At 38.7% G+C, this 14,895-nt stretch overlaps 3 protein-coding genes across 4 annotated transcripts; all 3 read right to left on the bottom strand.

Moving 5' to 3' along the window:
* Positions 1-10: 10 nt before the first annotated feature.
* On the bottom strand, positions 11-2,457 carry LOC101159229 (complement C1q and tumor necrosis factor-related protein 9A-like). The gene is made up of 3 exons (XM_004081047.4): positions 2,118-2,457; positions 1,980-2,042; positions 11-1,874 (listed from the first exon to the last, which is right to left on the bottom strand). Exons 1-3 carry the CDS (start codon positions 2,302-2,304, stop codon positions 1,105-1,107), a joined length of 1,020 nt encoding a protein of 339 aa, XP_004081095.1. The 5' UTR covers positions 2,305-2,457; the 3' UTR covers positions 11-1,104.
* Positions 2,458-3,260: 803 nt separating this feature from the next.
* On the bottom strand, positions 3,261-6,195 carry tagln3 (transgelin 3). Its single transcript, XM_004081046.3, has 5 exons — positions 6,095-6,195; positions 5,258-5,485; positions 4,540-4,714; positions 4,313-4,415; positions 3,261-4,217 (listed from the first exon to the last, which is right to left on the bottom strand). The coding sequence occupies exons 2-5, from the start codon at positions 5,435-5,437 to the stop codon at positions 4,076-4,078; spliced, it is 600 nt and encodes a 199-aa protein (XP_004081094.1). The 5' UTR covers positions 5,438-5,485; positions 6,095-6,195; the 3' UTR covers positions 3,261-4,075.
* A 1,362-nt stretch (positions 6,196-7,557) lies between these two features.
* On the bottom strand, positions 7,558-14,385 carry abhd10 (abhydrolase domain containing 10). 2 transcript variants are annotated; one of them, XM_011488917.3, is made up of 5 exons: positions 14,250-14,385; positions 13,694-13,877; positions 12,798-12,909; positions 10,135-10,272; positions 7,558-10,057 (listed from the first exon to the last, which is right to left on the bottom strand). In XM_011488917.3, exons 1-5 carry the CDS (start codon positions 14,341-14,343, stop codon positions 9,716-9,718), a joined length of 870 nt encoding a protein of 289 aa, XP_011487219.1. In that variant the 5' UTR covers positions 14,344-14,385; the 3' UTR covers positions 7,558-9,715. The 2 variants fall into 2 exon arrangements, with proteins under 2 accessions (XP_011487219.1, XP_004081093.1); XM_004081045.4 differs by having other exon boundaries at positions 13,694-13,880; positions 14,250-14,383.
* Positions 14,386-14,895: the final 510 nt, after the last annotated feature.

The raw sequence follows: 14,895 nt of genomic DNA, 5'->3' as shown, positions 1-14,895 counted from the left end.
TAGGATTCAGTCGAGTAAATTTAACATTTATTTTCCTATAAGACATTACAATGCAGTGAGGCAAGCATGTTGTACTGATTTACAGACTTTTCTTTTATGCTATCTAATGTCGTAGCTTCTGCTGCCTTCTACAGAGTGAGCTGCTGGGAGGCGGATGCACTGACAGGAACTGGAAGAGGATCGACAAACTGGTGCTCTGCTCTGGGATGTCCCCTTCAGAGTCTTTGACTGTGGTGCGTGAGAGGAGGATGTTATGAAAACTGGAATCTATCGTGGACAATCCTCTTCAACATCATCGTCTGCATGAGACCATGGGTGCACTGAGGATCCCCTCACTCAGAGATTTTTCTGCAGCAAAAGGCATTGTAGAATCAGCTAGACACTACAACGCCTCATACACTAAAAAAAAAAGAACTGTAGCTGTTTTTGATTTACTAAAGTGCTTTTTTTCATGTTTATGTTAACTTTTTTGGTTTTTCGCATAATTTTAAAATAATTGCGTAAATCTTACTAAATACATTTAATATTTTGCATTACTCAACAGTTTAGGCAATAGATTAAGCAACACTCTTGAGTAGAACACAAGAATATTTATCCTTAGTGGATTTCATTGCTCATACTATATAAGCTTGCTTTACAACAATTACTCAATGTGATTACCTGTAACCACTTGACACAAGGCTTTATAGACACTGGACAATAATTATTGTTGTTATTAATTTCATTCATTCATTTTCTATTCCGTTTAGTCCCTTTCAGGGTCACGGGGCTGCCGGAGCCTATCCCGGCCACTTGTGGGCGAAGGCAGAGGACGCCCTGAACAGGTCGCCAGTCTGTCGCAGGGTAGAATGTCCACAATCACACACCCATTCACTCTCACACTCACACCTATGGACAATTTAGAGTTGCCAATTAACCTATGAAGCATGTTTTTGGATATTTTTAGTGTTATTCATGATCTATCTGCGGGTTTTGATAGAGCTAGGTAGCAAGGTAATTCCCCCTTTTCGGGTTCTATTCTATTCTATTCTATTCTATTCTATTCTATTCTATTCTATTCTATTCTATTCTATTCTATTCTATTCTATTCTATTTTAACACAAATCAAGCTCCAAAGATGATGAATCCAGTGAAGGTGGTGTCGTCATCTTCATCAGCAAAAAGCCCATTGAACAGATCCCCTCCAGCTACTTGCAGCCACACCTTGTCTCCCACTTCTAGGTTTAACACAGCCCCCCCTGATGCCTGGTCCTCGCTGCTTTGATAGTTATCAGTGGTGTGTAGGATTTTTGCCCCGTTCTTCATGAGGGCCACTTTCACATTTTTAGAGAAGACAGTGATGTGGTAGGTGAAGTAGTAGACGCCGGCCTCGGAGCATGTAAATCGTCCGGTCAGGGGATCGTAGTGGTTCTGTGCGTTGTAAATAATCTTGTCAAAGCGTATTGGAGAATTGGTTGCAGGCAGTTTAGTTTGGGCTGTTAGTCCCACAGTGAATGCACTTTTAGGGATCAAAGGGGAGTCTCCTTTGTCACCTTTACTGCCCTTCTCACCTCGAGCCCCTCTTTCTCCACGGTAACCAATATTGCCCTTGCTTCCTGGAACTCCAATATCGCCCTTGGGTCCTGGCTTACCAGGGGGTCCCAGTGGTCCCTGAATACCTCTTTCACCTTGGAGTCCAATGTCTCCCTGTGGACCTTCTCGTCCAAGAGGTCCCAAATCTCCTTTTGGCCCAAGCGGTCCAGGTAGTCCAAGCTCCCCTTTATTTCCTTTTGGGCCGATGGGCCCTTGCACTCCTTGGGGGCCCATTTTCCCTGGAGGCCCCCGTTCTCCATCATCTCCTTTTTTTCCCTTGGCTCCTGCTAGGCCATTAATACCTTTGAACAGACCACAATAAAGTTACTTTTTGAGCTGCAGTATGCCATGTAAATATGCCATATGTAAATGTTCTTTTAATTTTCCATTATTTTACAGATACATACCCGGTTCTCCTTTTTCTCCCCTGTGGCCATCTATACCTACAGGTCCGGCAGGGCCAATGCCACCTTTCCAATGAGGATTTATGATTAATATTAGTATGATATAAATAAGTTGAACAAAGCATTCCCCTTGCAACTTACCTTTATCACCTTTGTCACCTTGAAGGCCATCTCTCCCATCTCTGCCAGGCACTCCGTTGTGGCCAGGGTCTCCTGGTATTCCGGGGTATCCGCAAACACAGCCTTTCGTTTGTGTTGTTTCCTCTGCAACACATCTGACTGCGAAGAGCAGGAGGAGCAGAACGACGCTTAACTTTAGCTGAAACATCCTATTAAGTAAGCAGAACGAAAAGAACTTTTAGACCGTTAGGCAAAGGGCACTGTTCGCCCTATTAAAAGTCAGAAGGAGAAATATGCTCAACACAACTCGCCCTTTGAAAACCTTTTCAATGGTTCGTGGTTTTGGTTTACCATTGACTTGCCTCATTAGTTATGCTGGACTTGTGCTCCTGTTTCTGTTGAAGTGACTTTCTGCTAATGATAAACTCACAGGGTGTAAGAATCACGCAGCCACAAAACTTCACATGTGCTGACTTCCTATGCACACACAGCTATTACTCTCTAAAATAATTACACAATAAATATAATTTTTTAATTAAAAAAAAAGGACCGTGCAAGGTTTTAATTGGCTATTACTTTTCATTTAAAGGTCAGCATTAACAGCCCCTTGTATAATGGACTGGATTCCAGTGGCATCCTAAGTGCCATTTCAAAACCAACCAGAAGGAAAACCTGAAGTCATAAATGGGAGAACTCAAAGCTCAACCAAACACAAACATGACACCACCCTTCAATGTTGGACCAACAGTTAGTCCAATTGTGGACTAACAGCCATGTTCATAGCTGGGAAGGAAAAAGTTCTTAAAAAAGATTGTTTTTTTTAATAAGACATACACATGTTTAAGAAATAAATTATACATGAATAGATTATACTGTAGATAGTTCTTGCACATACCGGTAGGTAAAGTTTGCCACAAACCAGTTTTTTTAAGAAGGGATGCGCCTCATACTTGTCAGTGTTGTGCAGCATAACAAAGCCTTGTTGTTGCTTGAGATTGAATCACCAAAAAAAAAAAAACACCAATGGGAGATGAAAAGCATGAGTGCCGCATAAAACCCAGATAAGAAAAAAAAAAAACAATCTTGTCAACTGTCTCACTGAACACATGCAACAGCACCTTATCCACACGCCATAACTTGAAGTAAACAAGACTCACAAAAATATATATTCTCATTTTTTTTATTCTTCCAATACTTCTTCTTACAAGCATTGAGATATAAATATAATGAAAAAATATAAACATAACACACATACGAGTGCACATTATAGCATTTTGTCAACCTGGCACTAAAAATGCAAACTTTTTTTGTCGTACATGTTGGTTACTGCACTTTTTCCAGTTCTTTTTCTCACAATGTGTGACCAGAACAAACAAGGGCATGGCTCAGAATGAATGACAGCTATATATTAGACGAGGAAAAGACATCAATGCGCCTCCTTCGTGTAACCAGGCACAAAGTGAGATTGATTTGGTTACAGAGAATACTGCAACAAGTCTTTAGAAAAAGAAGCAAACAGTCACTATCAGAGCTCCATTATTTGAGGCTAAAGTTATACACACCGGAACATTCTGTGTAAAACAAAAAAAGCAAATGTACATATAAATAAGAATACATACACCATGCTGTAACTTGGTTTACAATATCTCTACGGTATTTGCACAATATTGGGGATTTATTTTCCCAAATGCCTTTGAAAGTGTAAAGTACAACAAAATCTACACAAATATCTGGATTAGGATGAAGAAAATACACAAAGTAAACAGGGAACAGCACATAACAGAAGCAGATAAGAAACAAGATATTCACAGCAGTTGACATCATTTTCTAAAACGTGGGTAGAACTGTTGGGAGCAGCATTTCAGGGAGATTGAGGTTAACATGGCAGGCGCTACAAGTACATCTGGGACTACAACAGTTGTAGTATAAATTGAGAATTAAGGTTTGGAAGCAGGGAGGCCTGCTAGATTATATGGTGTCTACATGATCTGGCGGTGCATGCCGTAGCCTGTCATACCAGATTGGGAAGCACCGCGGTTACTGCCCATCTGAAGGCCGATCAGACTCTGTCCCTGACGTAGCTGTTCTTCAGTGAACTCTCGTCGATATCCCTGGGCTTTCCTGTAGATGTGCAACACCAGTCATTGCAGAGCTATTTGATTAGATAAAACACAAACAGAAGCAGCAGTGAAAATGCAAAAGCTCTTCTTCTGTACCTGTGAAACCAGTCCCGGTCACCTTTGTAATGACCATCGTCCTTTGTGACTGCCAGGCTCCCCAGAGCCATCAGTGTCCTTTGCACTGCTGCCATATCTTTCCCTGTACCAAAACATTCAAAAGCTGATTAAAGTCAAAGTTATAAAACTCTTTGGAAAAAAATGGAAAAAGTAAACAAGTAATTGAGGTTTTTTTAGGAAAAGTGTTCATTTTTGAGATCCTTTACCTTCCCAGAGGTCCACAGTTTGAAAGATGTCAGTAGTTGTGACTCCATAAGCTTCTGCAGCTTGCAGGAACTGAGAGATCTTTTCCATTTGCTTGAAGGCCATTTGGGTCTCAGGAATTTTTTTGATTGGCTCTTTTCCTCTTGGAAACAGGCTGTTGATGAGCCGACACAGAATCTGGAAAAGAAGTTCAAATCTGCCCTAAATATAATATTTTAAAACCAAATTTCATTTGCTTCAGGAATACACTGTTGCCACACATTGATATAAGTTTTTACCTCTGAGGTGTAGACAGAGATCAGTTTCTTCGTCTTTTCCCAAATGAATAATTTGTCTTGGTTTAAACTAGTTTAGAGTATGAGGCACAGTGTGCTGTCTGCTGTGACTGATTGCTAATGTCTTTTAGCGTTGCATAAGCTGAGGATCATAATTAAATAACAGACAACAAATCGAATATATTTCGTGTAGCTTCACATGCAAAGTCTCCCATGAAAACAATGTATTTTAAGGAATACATTGGTTCCCCCTTTTAACAAAATATATTTATCATCTCATAAATTTAATTACTAATGTCAAAATGTCCGACTGAGGCCACAACTATATTTATCATACATTTATCATACATACATTTGCTACCTCAGTTGGCACTTTATAAGTCAAGGGCACTATTATGTTCCGTCTTTAATAATTCAAGATGATTCTATTTTAAGTTGCACTCACGGTTCCATCCATCAGCCATTTCTGGAAGTTTTCCTTGCCTGGCTGTGGTTTCTCCAGGTTTCCTCCACACTGAGAAACTATCCAGTCCACCAACCTCTGCTCCAGGTCGGGGTCATATTTCTGCTCGATCTTCTCCTGCACCTCCCGGCTCAGTCCGTAGCTGGGCCCTCTGTTTGCCATATTAGGTCTCCCGACAGTTTGGCTCACTTTATGTGGGATTTATTGGACCTGAACACAAAAGCACAACACAAATAAAACATTAAACTTTGGCTTTAATTTGAAAAATACAATGCGCTTTTAAAGTTAGAGCAGCACTTATAATTTGTTAATGCATCCCTAGATGAGCATCAGTGGAGACAAGAAAAAAAAAGGGTGTGGTCTCTTGGCTGCTGTCCCGGGCAGGAACAAGTCCTCCCATTGCTATGGCAACCGTCAAACCTGCTTCCGGTACCCTGAGCGCAGCATATCACGAAGATGGTCCATATGACCTCCAGCAGCATGCATGAAGTTATTAAATGTTTTGGCACCAAGTTCACCCTGTTTGGAAACGTGCTGTTCCACAACGTGCAGCATCTTTTTGTTTAGAGTCGTCATGCATGTAACGGGGTAATAAAGATACGTCACCCCCCTGTGACGCAGGCATGCGTTTATTCTCACATCTCCTGAAGTGCAGATTTTCAAAATAAATGCTCTCAAATCAAGTTCTGTCATTCAAATGACACCGAGGGCATTAATATAACTCTTCCCAAACCTGAAGTCCACGCATCTGCGCCATTGCGCTGATTTTCAAAGATCGTAACCCAAGCTGTTTTGTCGAGGAAAACTTCCTCCACTTACCAAGGCAGAGAGAGACGCAGCCGCAATCCTTCTGTTAATTCCGCTGAGCAGGGCAGGGCTGATGGAGATGCTGACCTGCTGAGGCATCCATAAAATGCAGCACAGGCGCACTGGAACAGACTGGACCTCACTTTGTCCGGGAGGGGCAAGTCGTTGATTTTATATGCAAGTGCGTCCAGGAGGGGTCCCTATGGGCGCTCCGCTCGGACTGCGACGTGACTGCTCCCTTGGATGGTGGTCTATAGTGCAGGCTCAGCGCTGTGCAGTCTGAAGTGACCCTCAGCATGCTGGCAGAGGCACATGACTGTGTCAAATCAATCCAACTGTTCCCTGTAGCGTCAATACTGAAGTCAATGCAATGGAAACCCCTCTTTTTTAATCTTATCCCAATCATGACAGGGCTAAAATCTGAGATGTCTTTAAAAAAAAAGCATGTCTTTCTTTGGCTCCTTGTCTGTTATTGACTTATCCAAAAGCAGACAGTATAGATTTCTCAAAACACACATTTAATTTGATGAAATTATAGGCAAAACACAGTTTCTTTTCGCACTATTTGCCCAGATTTATTTAGCCTTTTGCTTTTTACAAAACTGACATTTGAGTTAGGACGTAAAAGTGACTGACTACAGAGAACAGCTATAAGTTAAAGGTCGCTGTTGCAGTTAAGACATCCTGAGAAAGATAAATGGTTGATTTGCTTCATTGACCTCAGAGGCGGTTGTGGACAATCGGCTGTTAATAATCAGCAGTCCGGTGACTCTGTTCAACAGGCCTCACAGACTAAAGCCAGTTATGTACCAGCATAGTCTACCACCAAAGTACATCAAGCTGGCTTTTACGGAACTAATAGTACACTATACAAGCTGTTATTTAGACATTATTGTTGACTCCTAATTTTTTAGATGTTTTTTTCTAATCAAAATCTTAAAAGAGCTACTCCAATCAAAATTGTGTTTTAACTTGTTCTTATGGCTCTTTTCTCATGATGAAGGACATATATAAAGAAAATTAAGGTCAAATTTGCATTCATGATTACTTCTCTGTTCAAATTGTTGTGAACCAAGAGCAGAGGAAACATTGTAGCTTAGAAAAAGAGCATATTTGTAACAGAAAATACGCTGCTCCACTCCATTCTGATGCATCTACTTCTAGACGACAAGATTGATGCACGTCTTCATTTTCCTGGAACAAAACTGTACGGCTGGATAGCTCCAATTTTGCTCTCCATTTCCATTGCACCAGTAATGTTGGTCTTTAAAAATGACTGTTTTTATTTTTTATTTTGGCTAAAAACAGCATAATCATAATCAAAAGACCACTGGGAACGCTTTTAAAACAAATCAAAAGATGATTGAGAGGGTCTTGAAATTGATAACATTCGTCATTAAAACTCAATCATTAACTTTCATAGTATATCTCATTTCATTACCAAGGTTTAAAATGAAATAACATACAAAAAAGAATCTTCTTTACAAGATTTTAATATCAGAAAAATATAGATTCCCATGAATGCTACTACTCGTTCTTTATACGAAAGTCATAATATTCAGGGTTGCCCATGTGCCTCCGGCACATTTGAACCAGTGAAAAGTTCCAATCACACCCCAGCCCTACAGATGTTTATGGAATGTGGAAGGGAACAGTGTCTCTGGGAAAAACAAACTCCTTTCCAAACATACTAACTACAGAAAAGACTGAACTACATCAGAAAAGTATTGAGACAGTTGTATTCTTTTTTTTTTTTTATGCTAACGATTAAATAATTGTATGTAAAAAAGGAAGATGAATTAAATGCTAAAAAAAATTGTGAAAAAGTAAAGAAGTTTGGCTTAAAAGAAAACTGTTTCTTTCACTAAAATGTATTGGTGGCTGATATTAAAAAATATTAAAGACTAACTTTTTGTGGTTCAAAGTCCAGTCAACAGAAATTACTGTGCAAGTCTGAGCACATCTGAAAATAAAACATGGTTGTCAGGACAAGTGAAACAAAATTCCTCATCCATGATGCAAGAGAGATAACATCCTAAAGAAAACAAATATTTAATGGTGCCTCGTTTGGTTTGACAGCACACTGAATCAGTTGTCTAAGTTGCCTCCATAATAACTGATTCTGTGGTTGACTTGTGTTAAATAACAAGTATAAAACTTATCCTATTATAATTTGCAGCAGCCCTAATAATTACAATTTTTAAAATAATCCTCTCATTTGCTAATCTGTTTTTGTCCTGATTTTATGTTTTTAATAGTGAAAAACTCTCAAAGCCAATTTAGAATCCCACCACATCAGTTGAGCTGCACTGCTGCCAAATAGCATACATTCTCTGAGAAACACTGTGGAAAAAAAAGAGCACATCTGACCATGTAAAAGCTTAAATCCTGCACTTTTGGAGATGCCAGAGTACAGTGATGTGAGCTCCATGTGTCATTTGAAGCTTCTTTTTTGAGAAATCTTAACATTTGGTTGATAGGCTCTTTAAATCAGCCCCTTCTTTGAGGTTTTTGAAAAAGTGTTAATGAAATTATCAAGACAATGATTTACAATGTAATATTTTTCAGAACATTATTAAGATGGCAAAGCAAAACTGCAAGCAGTTGTTTTTTATTTGTTCATTTGCTCTTATAATCTTGTTAGAAGCGTTTAGTTACTTTGTTTTATACGTGCTACTTTGAGAAGTCCAGTGAGCAAAGCCTGCAGGCAATCAATGATTCTTTTGAAGAAGTCTCCATAGTGAATTATTTGTGACAGCACAAGTCACTTTGTGAAAAAGAAAAAAAAAATGAAATCTGATTATTAGTTATCGTTGCAAAAATATATGAGATTAACTTTTTTTATTTTTTAAAACTTTACTGATATCACGCAGTTCTTTATATTAAATTGGAAGATTGTGTTCTGATCTTTTGTGTGAGTCTCTGCAGAACCTTTACTGTATTTCCAGACATCAACACTGATGTTCTGAAGCAAACACCAGCTTCATGGTTTAAAAGATAAAGATTATTGAATTAAATCCTGCCTCTTTTCTGAGCCTTTACTGTAACTTAATTGTAATACAATCTAAAACTGAAAGACTACTGGATGCTTTCAAAGGTTGGAAAAATAGTCATGTTTAAATCACAATTTCTAATCCTTTTTGCCAATATGCAAACTAAAACTTTAACATTAGCTTTCCTTTGTTCATATTCTTTATTCTTATGATTAAATGATTCCGCACCTTGTATTGTCTTTCATAGATGTCAGATATGCAGTGTGGTGCGCAGAGGTTTTATTGGCCAAAACAGGTGAAAAGTACTAAAAAAAGGCACAGGGAAACTGTATGTCTACTCAAGGAAAGAGGAAAATCAGCCAAACGAGGATGAGGACAGAGAGACCAGGTTGATGCTACAACCAGCCAAACCACATATAAATGCAACCTGAAGAAATTAGGGAAGAGCTACAAGCTAAACCCTTTCAAAGATGTAGGAGCTGTAACGGCATGCTGACATAATAGTGATGGCAGAAGACAGAAGAGGACAAGATAGTGGGAAATATTTGGCAAACGTGCCACTGTTTGGTAAATTCCTTGAGGGTTGACCTTCTAGTTAACAGTCATTTTCCTTTTTTTCAGGACCATCTCTACCTCTTCCTTAGACCATAGTGGTCAGCTTGTCTACGAGATCATCGACGGTGTAGACAATGAGCTTGATGTCATCCTTTTCAGACATGCGGTGCTGGCCGTATCGCCTGAGAACGACGTCCACGTCGTGGCTGAGGACTCGCTCTGCGACCTGCATGGACACGTGCCAGGGGACGTCCTCGTCCTTCAGCCCGTGAATGAGCCGCACAGGGCAGGTGATGGGTATGGGACTCTGGAGCACACAGTGATTTTCTGCTTCCTGCAGAAAGTTCATGCTAAACTTGTAAACGCCTTCCTCTGTGTGTTTGGTGGGCACCGTCCACTCCCCTTTGGCCTCAAATTCCTTTCGAGTCTGGATATTTCAAGATGGAGAGAGCTCAGTGGGAATATTCGATACCTGCACGGCTTTACAGAAGACATGCTACCCACCTCTAGTGGAAGAGAGTTGAATGACGTGACGAGGTGATCGGCGGCAGTGGCGATTCCCACTAAGGCGGCGGTCTTCTCGGGTCTCGCAATGGCTGCCAGCAGCATCAGCCAGCCGCCTATACTGGAACCCACCAGTATCTGTCAGAAGGGAAAAAAACACAAAAAAACAGATTCAAGTGACTGAAACAATAAAAACTTTTCAAACCCCACTGTCCTGCAGATTGTGGTGTCATACTGCCCCCTCCTGGAGAGAAATGTTAAAGCTTAAAAAAGAAATTTGGTGGATTTTTATCAACTTTATCTTTTCATTTATCCCAGAGGAGTGCATCTTCCCCTCTCATAAGATTCAATACGCATCTCAATACATGGTCTACAGGACTCAACCGACTTTTTAGCGTTACGATGCAGTCCAATTTTTTTAACCTAAATGGATTCAATCTAGATATTTATTAATCATTTGACATTTAAAAAACTATAAATGAAAATGCCTTTTAACAAAGAAACTTTCTATGTTCCTGGCACTTTTTATTTTAAGCAACGTCTGACATGACAGCTTCAAACATTAAACCCTGGAATGTTAGGCCTTTTAGACGGTTTAGTTCTTTGTGATTAAAAAGAAAGTGTTTCATATTAATTTATGCATGTATTGTTTGCATTACTACTGAAAATAAAAGATTGTGTGATTAGTCAACACAACACACGTCTCTCTATGTGGTTCACCTTCAGCCAACTGTATTTACCTGACTTGGTGGAAGCAAGCTTGTGATTGGACGTCTTTTATAACATTTACATAAAAAGGCAAAGACAGTAGGAACTGATGAAGTTTGCCAACTAATCAATATTTACATCCCGATTGATTTTATATCTTTTTAACCAACATAATCTTGTTTGTATCTGTGGTTTCCAACTGATACTGCTGTTACTCTCAGCACAAGGCCGATTTTTAAAATATACATCTATACCTTCTACATCCCTAAAGATGAATAAGAATTTGACTTTTTCTTCAGCTAATCTATAAAATAACATGTTTATTGTAAGTGCAACAATTTGCCAATAATTGATATAATTTGGTTTATAAAAAAACTGTTTATAAAAGAAAACTAATATTTATAAAGTTTGTTTTTCCTGTCTCAAACTTATTCTGATGAAGCTGTTCTACACACAGAACCATCTGAATGTTTTCGCTTTTGACACAATTGGATTCTACATTTATTTCAACATGATTTCTATTATTTGGACATATTTTGACCAAACAAATAAATTAGTTTTTACAATGTTCTGGAAATATACATTAAAAAAAGAAAACCTATATTACCACATTGACATTAATAGCATTAGATGCTAAATCTGGAACCATTCAGGGCCCAACACAACAAGCTTTGCATAACAACACTGGATTGGGTTTTCCCTGATGTTCCTAAAGTCCCACTCTGATCATCTTGTGATCCATTTTCAAACTTCCCCAGTGGTCTTTTAATTATGATTATGCTGTTTTAAACCAAAATCAGAAAACCTGTGTCATTCTCCAGGACAGTTTCTGCAGAGCGGTAGGAGTTCTCATCTGACTTATGGACCATACTGTTGGCAGGGGGTAAGCCTGCACACATTCATGTTAAAAGCACTAAAAAGGAAATTTTCATTGGAGTTGGTTTTTTAATTGCCTCATGCCCAATCAGACAGGATCATCAGTGGGGTAAACATTTCAAGGCGTCTCTGGATGTTTATTGGAGTGCTTTCAATGACATTCACGTAATGTATTTTACGCTGCCCTCATGCTGTCCCGGGTGAGTTTCTTTGGGTCGTTGGCATGCTGGAAAGTGAACCTTCAGCTCTTTCTGAAATCATGAGCACTGTGGAATAATTTCTCTGGATTTGGCCCTGCGACGAGAGCACCCCGCATTAGATCACCAGTGGCTGGGATAGGCTCCAGCAACCCTGTGATCCCAAAAGGGTTTACACAGGTTTGGGAAAATAGATGGATGTCTCTGCATTTTGCTACATTCAGCTCTTCCTCAGTCCATACCAATCTCTAGTTCCTGCTGCGGAAAAACACAGTCCCAGCTTTTCCACACTTACACTTTGTTTGGCCGGGTCTGTCATGAAGCCTGAACACTGAAGGACCGCAGTGATGGCGGTCTTCTTTCTTCACACAGAACATCTTCAGCTCAGCACAAGTGATCACTTGCTTCTTGGTGACCTTATTTGCTTTTATTGATTTTGCACATCAGCCAGCTCTTGGTAGAGTCTTGGTTGTACCAGAATGCTTTCATTTATAGACAAAAGTGCTATTCGGAATCTGCTTTTAGATTTTACTTTGATACTTGAAACGCCTCAGAAGAGATCATGGACAATAGGAGACATGTGCGAAGCTATAAGAGTTGTTTAAAAGAAGTTTGAACTCTTGTTTGATATTTGGAATATTTTCAATAACGAATGTATAAAAGAACAAAAATGCCCCGTTTTTAGAATTCAAGTGATGAGAAATATAAAAAATAAAAACAAACAATGGAAACTAATTTTAAGAGTTGAATACTTTTGTTGTTGTTGTTTATAGTTTCTGAACTTGGTGTTTGAGTGGATCATTTTGGAAAACAGCCTATGAATAGTAACTTTTATTGCACACTAGTACCATGCAAAGGAACATGAAGTCATGAAATACTTACCTGTGGTCCCTCGACTAACTCATCCAACACGTAAAGGACATCTTTTTTCCAGGTACCAAGGGTTCCTTCTGCTAACACTCCCTCCGAGGCTCCATGTCCCGTGTAGTCAAATCTGTGAAACAAAGAAATGTTAAAAAGAATTAAAAGGTAAGAAAATACACATTGCAAAGTTTGTCCTCTAACAGTAGAACTTTGGATGAAAGAAGGTTAAGTCCTTTTCAAATAAAATAAACATTTACATCAATTTTAACAAAAAAAGCAAATAAAACATTTTAAAAGAAATATTTTCACATTTTTCTTAACTAGCTTTTGATACCTGTGACCTATTTTTAAGCTTTTCTGCTAAAAATGATGTACTTCCAAGTCACTCTGTTGGACCACTACATGACAGACAGTAATATTATGATGGCCTAATAATAAAATACCTTTGCTTAAGTGTTTATTTAACTGATAACTGATGCTAGTCAAAGATGAATTTGTTTTTAAGCATCTAACAGCATGAAAAACAAACCCCCCAAAAAAATTGTCTTTCCTAACAACTTATCACAGTGGGCAGTTAGTAGGAATAATGAATGTGTTTAAAAAAAAAAAATCTATTTCAATAAGGAATACTGGACCAAAATGAAACAGAGGGGGAAAATTCATTCTTTATGAATCATTTCCATCTTCTATGTGGCACTGGATTCTTTAGAAACACAAAAAAAAATCTAATTTCTAGGTCAAAAACTGCTTCAAATGTAACTCAAGTAAGTAAAACTAAATACAAACTTTTAACTTCTTTGGCTGCAAACTACAAAGCTATAAGAGGGGTGTTTTCGTTGTGGATGCTTGATCCTCCATGGAAACCCGGAAAGTATTCAGTTATTTGATCAAAAGGCGTGTTTTAAATGACCTACCTGAGGAATGAGTGACCTAATGACCTGCAGAACTCCTCCAGGGCCTCAGCTTTCTGTCCATTCATGTTGGATGCATATCCTGGCAGGAAGACCACACCTGGGCTCTTTCCCTTCACTTTTCTGTAGGCCAGCTTTGGAAGATTAGGTCGTGACGCGAACTGAACTGTGGATTTGTGTCTTCTGACTTCTGGGGAACAGAATTGAAGAGGCAACATTTACAATTCCAATGAATGTACCACATTAGCTACTCTGGGAACAACGTGTTACGTTAGCCACATTCCTTCAGCACACAAACATCTGTAAGTTAAATACAACTGTTAAGTTAAAGAAGAACGTTTTGACGTTAAGAAATGCGGCGAGAAGAACAGCAGTTGAGATGCCGGAATTTAGCTCAAATATAAATCTCCAAGACACTAATTAACAACAGATCATCATGACCATGCCCCGATATTTTAAAGGCGCAATCGCCACACCCCCTCCGGTACGCTCAAACACAACATTTTGATCCCTGGGAGTAATACAATATATTTAGCCATTCACAAAAACGTAATTTAACCTTCAAATCGCGTTGACCAAACAGCTGTGAGCCCTCCATTGCTTAAAAATTGTGAAAGTCCTCTACGGCAAGACCTCAACGAGACGGCTGCCATACTGTTCTGCAAAAATTACGAACATATCGCGAGAGTTGCGCCAACTCTCACTTCTACTAATTTGTTGACAGCGTTCGTCTCTAATACCACTGATACGTGAAGTTTAAAGACACGTTTAGGCTAAACTACACGTATGTATCAAAGTTTTAGCTTATTTAAAAGTAAATGTCGATTTCTTAAGTATCAAAAATATAATTTTACTGGACGTTGTCATAAAATGTAGGTTTGGAATGGGACAGTAAATATCTCAAACTCTAAGAGGATACAAATAATAAATATGTACTAATAATTGTTTTTACAGTCTGATCATACAAATTCATATTTCTGTCCTGTAAAAAGGTATTAATAGATCAATTGATGAGATATGGCAGCAGATATTACATTGCAAATACTAAAATCTTTCTACTATTTTATAATCCAAAACATATATCAGCATTATTTATAATAATTTTAAACATGCATCAGTAATCAGTCTAACATTAAAAAATATTTAAGATACTGTAAAATAAAGTTAGAAAATAGTTTCTTAATGTTTTTACTTTTCAACGTCCG

This window comes from Oryzias latipes, chromosome 20 (assembly GCF_002234675.1).
Source record: "Oryzias latipes chromosome 20, ASM223467v1".
Classification (NCBI taxonomy): domain Eukaryota; kingdom Metazoa; phylum Chordata; class Actinopteri; order Beloniformes; family Adrianichthyidae; genus Oryzias; species Oryzias latipes.
Note: the sequence above shows the minus strand (reverse complement) of the source record. Positions and strands in the feature narration are given on the sequence as shown.

What these genes read in the sequence shown, in the direction of transcription:
- tagln3 (XM_004081046.3), bottom strand. Translation starts at nt 5,437, where the DNA reads ATGGCAAACAGAGGGCCCAGCTACGGACTGAGCCGGGAGGTGCAGGAG. An exon ending in AATGGCTGATGGATGGAACC is followed by an intron (nt 4,715 to 5,257) that starts GTGAGTGCAACT and finishes CTTCTTTTCCAG; the next exon opens with ATTCTGTGTCGGCTCATCAA. An exon ending in AACTGTGGACCTCTGGGAAG is followed by an intron (nt 4,416 to 4,539) that starts GTAAAGGATCTC and finishes GTTTTGGTACAG; the next exon opens with GGAAAGATATGGCAGCAGTG.
- abhd10 (XM_004081045.4), bottom strand. Translation starts at nt 14,343, where the DNA reads ATGGCAGCCGTCTCGTTGAGGTCTTGCCGTAGAGGACTTTCACAATTT. An exon ending in TTAGGTCACTCATTCCTCAG is followed by an intron (nt 12,910 to 13,693) that starts GTAGGTCATTTA and finishes TTTGTTTCACAG; the next exon opens with ATTTGACTACACGGGACATG. An exon ending in TCAACTCTCTTCCACTAGAG is followed by an intron (nt 10,058 to 10,134) that starts GTGGGTAGCATG and finishes TGAAATATCCAG; the next exon opens with ACTCGAAAGGAATTTGAGGC.
- LOC101159229 (XM_004081047.4), bottom strand. Translation starts at nt 2,304, where the DNA reads ATGTTTCAGCTAAAGTTAAGCGTCGTTCTGCTCCTCCTGCTCTTCGCA. An exon ending in AGGTGACAAAGGTGATAAAG is followed by an intron (nt 2,043 to 2,117) that starts GTAAGTTGCAAG and finishes CTCATTGGAAAG; the next exon opens with GTGGCATTGGCCCTGCCGGA. An exon ending in GGGAGAAAAAGGAGAACCGG is followed by an intron (nt 1,875 to 1,979) that starts GTATGTATCTGT and finishes GTCTGTTCAAAG; the next exon opens with GTATTAATGGCCTAGCAGGA.